Source organism: Danio rerio, chromosome 13, assembly GCF_052040795.2.
Source record: "Danio rerio strain M-AB ecotype USA chromosome 13, GRCz13ab, whole genome shotgun sequence".
Classification (NCBI taxonomy): domain Eukaryota; kingdom Metazoa; phylum Chordata; class Actinopteri; order Cypriniformes; family Danionidae; genus Danio; species Danio rerio.
This window is the reverse complement of record NC_141033.1, coordinates 11029336-11037813: the sequence shown is the minus strand read 5'-3', so window position 1 is coordinate 11037813 and position 8478 is coordinate 11029336. Positions and strand designations below refer to the sequence as shown.

The following is an 8478-nucleotide window of genomic DNA, read 5'->3' as shown; positions in this document are numbered from 1 at the left end:
TATATATATATATATATATATATATATATATATATATATATATTTTTTTTTTTTTTTTTTTTTAACTCGAAGTTCATTCATTAAAGCACCCTGGGCAAAAAAACAAAACAACGATTAAAAAAATAAAAAATAATTCTAATGAGACAAATATTAGAATGATTTCTAAAGAATAATGTGAGCCTCAAAATGGTGAAAATTCACTTTGTCGACATCATTACATATTACAATATAGAAAATGGTTATTTTAACACTTCTGCATCCTTTTGGACATTTCAGATCATCTTAGCTGCGTTAATGCAACAAAAAAATACACCTAGGATAAAAAATTCCCAGTTGAACCAGTTTATACAACATTTATTACCCATTATACGATATTATACAATATTTAATTCATTAAAGCATTAAAGTCTTACATTCATTGTTAACAGGCTTACATTTGGTTGAAGGCTTCAAAATTTTACTTGAATAAAATAATAAACATTTTACAATTTTATAGATTTGTGTCAATTATGGAACGTGGCGTAACATTTTACCCCATTTTGTTTTCCATTGTTTCAGGTATGGTACAGCATTCAAAACGACTTGATTATTACACCAGAATTAAGTATAGTTCATATCAACCTAGAAAATAATAGCTTTTCATTTTTCACCCGTCTTACATGATTTTAAAGTCGAAAAGTTTCTACAGTTAATGTAGAAGTGAAAACTCTTGGATTTTTTATTTTTTTGTGCGCGATGCTAATGGTCTAATCTGATTCAATGATTTATGCTAAGCTAAGTAAGAAGCACTCCCGCCAGTCCCAGAGATTGGTCAAATCGATAAAAAAGCAACAGTTCAGCTAGGGGCCTTTTTTATTTTTTAAGTTGAGTGTTGCTAAGATGTAAATTTTATTTTTCTGAATTGTGGGGACATCCGGTTTTGGCTGTTTTTAAACTATACAAACTATAATTTTCTATGAGACTACCATAACTCTAGTCTCTACCCCTAAAAGCCTCAAAGCAAACTGTACATTTTTACTTTCTGATGAAAAAACAAAACTAATTCTGTATGATTTATAAGCCGTTATGGGGACATGGACAATGTCCTACAAAGTCCCCTTCTACTTATTATACAGGCGTCATAACTATGTTACATTTGTTACAAAAAACTGCACATTTCTCACACAAACACAACCAAAGCTGGTTTGGGAAGCCATTTTTTGAAACATACTTACTTGTTGTCTTCAATAGAAAATTGATCATGCTCCATAACATTGCTGGTATTAAAGTATTAAGTACTTAAAAAGTATGCAGGGACTATATCTTGTTCTGAAAGAGGTCAACGGTCAGCACACTAGTGAAGACACCCCAGTAGTAAAGCCGTTTCTCCCATAGTCATAGTGAAATCAGTTGTGTGCAGGTCGGTTCACCTCCACTGGATGGCAGCAATGTTCCGTTTCATTTCCTCACAAACTTTAGTTCAGTTTGCCAAGAGATTTCACTCTACTGTGGTAAATATCCCTAAAAAGTTTCTCTTTGTTTCAGTCTAAATGCTTATTTATTTAAATGTGTAGAAGATTTCATCATTTATCAAAGTGTGCCAAAAGCCTAAATCCTTTAAAACATTCGCAAGATGCCCAGAAATACATCTGTGCCAGATAATGTATGTTTTGCCACTTAATCTTAATCCTGATAAATCTACTGTTTCCAAGAAAAAAAAAAAAAAACAGAAAGCAGAAAGCAGGATGCATGTCAGTTGATCCAGGATTGTTCCAATGAGATATTTATTATATAGCATTTACAGTATATTCCTACACAACCGAGTCTAAGCCTAATGTACTGGTGAAGAATATCGAACAATCTTCCATAATCTCTCATATCATGCATCCAATATCGACATATTCCCATACAAGCCAAAACCAGCATTTGCAGAGAATCATTGTTATTGAGCGACACTCAATTTAGAACAAAATAAACCAAATATAAAAAAAGAAAGAAAAAATAAAGATTTAAAACAACCACTAAGGTTTTGGGTTTGCATTTATTTGCATAAATATTAACTGTATGTACATGTTAACCATATCATGACATTACGAAGAGCAAAAACAAAATCACAGTAGAACACGCTGCTCACATCTGCTGCATATAAAAAAATGAATGAATGGATGAAGGAAGGAAGGAAGGAAGGAAGATGTTTTTAGTTGTCAATGGATGCTGTGGACTGAGTTCGCTGATCCTTCAGTTTGTCTGCGTAGAAACGAAAAGACTCCTGCGGGAAAACAAACAAATAAAACATGTTTACAGAGCAGAACAATTCTTGATAAAACCACATTTTTTTTTATTTGATGATGCTTTTTACTTTATTACGGGATAAATAAATAAGCAGTTTTAAAGAATCTCTTGAACAAGATATTCAGTGATTGTTGCATTTTTTTATCTCACAAAAAAATGTTAATTCTGTCATCTTTACTCTCCCTCCACTTGTTCCTAAACCGTCTGAGTTTATTTTTTTCTGTTGGACACAAACGATATTCTGAACAATGTTGGGGAAAAAAGCCACAGACTTTCCAAATATTTTTTGTTCCAACTATAGATGTCAATGGCTGCAAAAATTTAAGTTTAGAACCACTTGAGTGTGAATAAATGAGAAAATATAATTTTTTTGGTGAACTCCCATTATTGCTTGATTTTTGCCAGCTAGTGGTGTAACAATGTAATTGCTACAATCTTCATATCTAGCATTAAGTTGCTTCAAACTATGATTACTTTATTTTGATCACTACAAAAAAATACTGGTTATAGAGACTTAAAATGAAACTGACTCATAAGCATACTTGGCGAATGATCTCTCTGGGTTAAACACAGATCTCTCAGGGAAAAACACAGTGTACTACTGTGTTTTTTAAAAAATTAAATAAACTTTAAGTGTGTTCTGAGTTAATCACCAGTGGTGTAAATACTCAAATTACTGTTATTGAGTAGTTTTTCTTAGGAATTGTAATTTACTAAGTACTTTTAAAAATGTGGACTTTTACTTTGCCTTGAGGACATTTTTAGTGCTGTATCAGTACTTTTACGCCACTACTTCATCCTGCAGTCACTACTTTATTTTTTCTTGTCTAAGGAGATTAGAAAAATCAGTCCTGCGAGTCCAATCAAATCTCACATAGAAGGTAAAATCACATCATAATGAAAGACCTCAAGACGTGGAAGCATTAAAAGTGTCCAAGAAGATGTCCAAAATTTTAACACGCATTGACACGCATCGACCCAGAGACTGTTTAGATGCGTGTCACTGATGAGAAGATGATGGATGTTTATTGTATGATGACTGAAAAGGCCTTAAACACCCAGCAGGCACAAGACGTCAACATGACGTCAGATTGACATTGTAATGTCATGGGGACGATACATTTTGTTTGGAAATGAAAATCAGGTTGTCGTCAGAACTCAACGTCAGGCCAACCTCAATAAAGCTAAAACCAACCAAATATCAACATCTAATGGTGTTACAGCTTGACGTTGTGTGAACGTTACCACTGTGACGTCTATCAGAAGTTGGATTTTGGTTGCCATAACTGATGAATAAATGTCAGTATTTGACAATGTCTGTATGATGTTGGTTTAAAAATTTTGGTCATTTTACAACACCTAAAATCAATCAAATATCAACGTCATATGACATTGTTATTGTACATCAAAATAAGGTTATCCTTAGACGCTGGCTAGACATTGAAATTTGGTCACCTGACATCACAACCTTAATCTAACTAAATAATAACGTCTTATGGCGTTGTGTACCTGCTCGGCAATGACTAAATGCTCTACAGAATGTTACGTTTACACACACACACACAGACAAATTACCTGTAAATGCATCAGCTTCTTACAGCCTAATACTCACTACTCACTATTCTAGAGTACTTTTAAAAGGTCTACCTTTTACTCATACGTTGAGTAACATTTACAACAGACACTTTTACTCTACTTGCACTACATTTTTGGGCAAGTAATGGTTCTTTTACTTGAGTATGATTTTTCAGTACTCTTTCCACCACTGCTAGTCACACAACAGAATAACACTTCATTAACCACCCAGCCTAATTTGAATGATAAAAAATAGCAGTAAATACATAAAATCTAAATAAAAATGTTTGAAAAATAGGCCGTACTCTTTGCTCTCAATTGCTGTGGGCATGTTTGCTAGCAAAACAAACCACGCTCAATAATTGGAAAGCAGCTATCAAGTACAGCCACAACCTGAACTTTAATCATAAGGTAAACACAAAACAAAAGTTTCCATCTGGAGATCCTTCACAGAACTCAAGACTTGTAAACACTCACTGCAATGGGTTCGTGCAGCTCTTTCTTGCCCACACTCGTTAGTGCTACCAAGCAGACCAATCACAGAGCTTGCGAAACACATCGTGCGATGTGTAGTTCAATTTTTTTGAAAGGCGTGCGTCAGCGTCGGTGAGGGCTATGCGACTGCGAAAGGGATATGTGACCGTGCGAGGGCTATGCCACCTTGGGAAGTCTGCGTCGGAGCATTCACGTGCGCTTGACGCAAAAGTATAAATCAGCCTTTAGGTCCACACTGAGACTGCATTTTCAGGAAATGAAAATGCAGTCTAAAGTGGAGGAATTTCAAAGCGCTGTTTTCCTGTTGACAGAAAACGGAGGTTTTCGAAAACAATGACGCAATTTAGTCATGTGACCAATTCAGCTAACCTGGTGGATGACATTGTACAGCAATGGATGCTGGATGTTGTCCGTTTTGATATCTTTATTAAAGATTAATGTCTGTACATGCTCTATACTGCCTCTCTTTAAAGGACAGAAAATGTTTACAGGGAGTTGTTGTTCAGTGGCAGAAACAGACGACAGTTGAATTAGAGACTTTACATGCAGTGGACATTTTGTGTGAATCCTAACTGTGCGTTTACACCGAAAGCGGCCAGAGCGAACTGGCGACAACGCTGTCTGTCTTCAGCTCCGGCGGCGAGAGCGTCAAAACTGGCTACATTGATCTCGTATTTAAAGGAGCTGTTGTAGCATATTAGTTACATTCCTGCATTAAACATGTTTCTACGGTGAAAATGTTGCGCATTTCTTATCAAATTCATTTAACAATGGATGATCAAGTTGCGTGTGGTGTGGCTTTGCTCTATTTATCCAATATGTGTCCATATGTCTGAAATATCCTGAAGCAGCTATACTGTTTTGTACTGTCAAGTCGCGTGAGATTCCCGCTTTAAGATAAATATATAACATTAATGCGCATCAGTGACTCGCCAGTAACTTATTTAATGCATGCTCCTGTAAGAAACCATTGTAAATATTTGAAAATCCGGCGATCACAATTATCAAATCCTTGGGAAAAACTGTGGTTGGAAATAAAGTTGACAGGTCTGTGTTCTCTGAACTTCTATCAAGCGGTGGACGTCTTCATTCTGATTGCTTGCCGCAGAACCGCATCATAGCTCATTGCCATAAAGTTGACTTGACTTCAACTCTTCTCGACGCCCACATCGGTGAAGACGTGCCGCGCTGCTCCTCGCTGCTTATCGCCGCCAGCTCTCATTAAAAATGAATGACTTCCGGCTACTTTGACGCTCTTGCCGCTTTCGGTGTGAACGTACGGTAAGACTCTTGTGTTTCTTTTAACAACAGCTCCACTTCACTGTCAGTCCATTTAAAGAACCGTGTGATTGTCCGCAACATTTTGCTGAAAGGTTTAAAAAACGGAAAGTAAATAAACGGCAGGCGATAAGGTGCAAGTAAAACAGCCTTACGTCTGTTCGCATGTGAAGCACACGAAAAAGCGTTTCAGCCGTTTTAGTATGGATGAGCAAGTTTTGGAAAGAATTGAAAACATTAGCGTGGACACGGAGCATTTTATGAATTTTTTTATCTGGATTAGTTTATTATATTTAGTGCAAACGTAGCCAAACCAGTGTCTTGGCACTGCAAAATAAAATCCTGAATATAGAGTTGTTGAAAAGCTGTTAAAAGCTGGACTCCACAATTGAGTACTACATACAGTACTCTGCATAATTGAGTACACCCCATTTAAAAAATGTATACTTGTATCCATTTCTCAGTGAATATAGACAATGTATTTTGGTGCATTTAAACAAAATAGATTTATTAAATAGAAATATTTATTAAAATAATATTTTAGTCACCAAACATATATTGAAATGGTAAGATTAAAGTTTCACAAACTAATTTCGAGAGGAGCACGTGATATGATTGACTGCAGCTGGCCACTCATCTACACTCATTGGCTAGCCAATCGGATTGATCCAAACTCACTATAAGTAACCTAGCTAAGAACTACTCCCTTATCTTCGTTTTCCGAAGAAACCCCCCATCCACCCCTTCTCCTCCTTTCCTCTTTTGCCGAGGGGAGCTCTCGAGAACACCTGACCTCGTACTCCCCTCACATGCTTTATGGACCTGGCGGGAGCCCTGGGCTCAACTATCTCCGAGCTCAGGGTTCTCTCCCGGGACAGCATGCCAAACCTGCTAACTTGCTAACAAGTTGTCAAACAGAATCTAAGTGTGAACTCTTGAAAATACAATTAAATTCAAGCAAAACAATAAAACTAATTTTTTCACATTTTATTTTCTTCTCTTGAGTTTTCCTCTTTTTTAAAATTTGTATTTAATATTTCTCTATAACACATACATTTGGGTGTGCTAGTTTTTGGACCATTATCATAAGTTATTTTTTTAGCTCCAGATTTGGCTTCAGTACTGACTAATCTAATGCATATGCACACATATAATTTTGTAAAGCTTCCTGTTGCAGACCTCACTCTGGAGGTCTTTAAAATAAGTACAAAACAGAGAGAAACAGTTGGTCTTCCGCTGTGCTGTTCTCTTTGCTGACTTTAATCACACATGGCATATTGTATAGCTTCCTATACCACTGAACACTGTACCTTAGAGTCTTTGTAATGGGTTTCAGCAAAACAGTTCTAACATTTACAACGTGTTTAGACACTACTCTTTGAATTCCCTTCATCCAGACTTGAAGTAAATCAGAAGATTTAGAAATCCAGAGATCCATCTTTTAGAGATTATATTGCCCCCCTCAATTTTTCAGTAGAATTGTACTTAGAGTGAATGTTGTGTTGTTTTTCCTGTCAAAACCATTTTGTTTTTGTGTATTTTTTCCTGCCCTCAGGGCCAAACTAATAACAAGCACACGGTCCAAACAATCCACCGCTCACGTTTCATCTTACAAACCGTATTAATTCACAAATAACACATTTACTCGCTCGCCCTCCTGTAATTAAGCGGCACCGGTGCCTGTAAACATCTATTTTTGGACGGTGAGTGCTTTTAGAAGATTACCATTTCTTCAACAATGTATATTCCCTTATTAATGGGGTAATTAAAGTCGATAAATAACAGCAGCTGTGTGTGAGAAGTGAGGCCAGATGCGAGCGGCTCCTCAAATCTCTCCTTATCGCCTCTCTCAGGAGACTCTTTGTACTGTGGTATTAGCGGCGGCGGCGGGACGAAGTGCTACCTGAGATTGCTTTGTGAGGACTTGAAAGGTGCACTGAGGGGGAAGGGGTTTGTAGATGGACGACAGTTAGCTAGAACTGGCTGTTCAGAAACATGCAGTGTGTTTTTGACAGGAACTATGGTACAGTAGAAGTAGAGGAACAGCATTTCAGAAGAGCAGGTGACATGAAACTGGACTCAATTTGAGCTTCAGCTACTTTCAAAATGGTTTGTGCTCATAACATTCCATATTGTTTGCACACAGCATGTGCAGTTCATAAAGATGTTTGTGTTTTGAGTCATACTGGTCAAGTAAATGTCTAAATTAGTCTTAAAAAAAAGTTTCAAGGCAAAAGTGTCCGCCAAAGGTGCAATTATTAGACATAAAAAACTGTATTGTTACAAAAAATTACATCATAATTTCATTTAATATTGTTATATTTTTTTAAACTTCTTTCAGATTTCCACAGTTAGTTAGTTGTTTAATCTCATTTACAAGCACAATAGCATATTTAAGGCTGCTGTGTGGGCTATTTCTGTCGGTTCGCATCCCGTCCCTTTGCGCCCCCTGGCGGCTCATTCACAAACTGCGGTCATACACTAAAAACAAAGCGGCTCCTATTTCAAACGGCGGCGGTATATGACGCGGCGGTAATAGTCACTTTAAACTCTCACCTACTGTATATGCTAGTATTTGTTTTTACTTTTACTTTAAAACCTTTGAACCAGGATTCATTTATAATCACTGAACAACTATTGTAGTGTTTATTAATAGTATACATTATAAATCTTTTTCTACTGTATATATTTCTACACACACACTACCTGACAAAAGTCTTATTGCCTTTTCAAGTTTTAGGAACAACAAATAATAACTTGACTAGTTGATCATTTGGTATCAAAAGTGGCTTATTTGAAAGGCCTCTAGATTACTCTTATTTTACCTAAATAAAATATGATCATGCCTTGATTTTTAAT

General features: G+C 36.4%; 1 protein-coding gene across 1 annotated transcript in view; it reads right to left on the bottom strand.

Moving 5' to 3' along the window:
* Positions 1-1731: 1731 nt before the first annotated feature.
* lrpprc (leucine-rich pentatricopeptide repeat containing) overlaps positions 1732-8478 on the bottom strand; it is a 121465-nt gene continuing 114718 nt past the window's right edge. The window contains 1 exon segment of the mRNA NM_001142592.1: positions 1732-2248. Coding sequence (NP_001136064.1) covers positions 2177-2248 — 72 coding nt within the window. The 3' untranslated portion in view covers positions 1732-2176.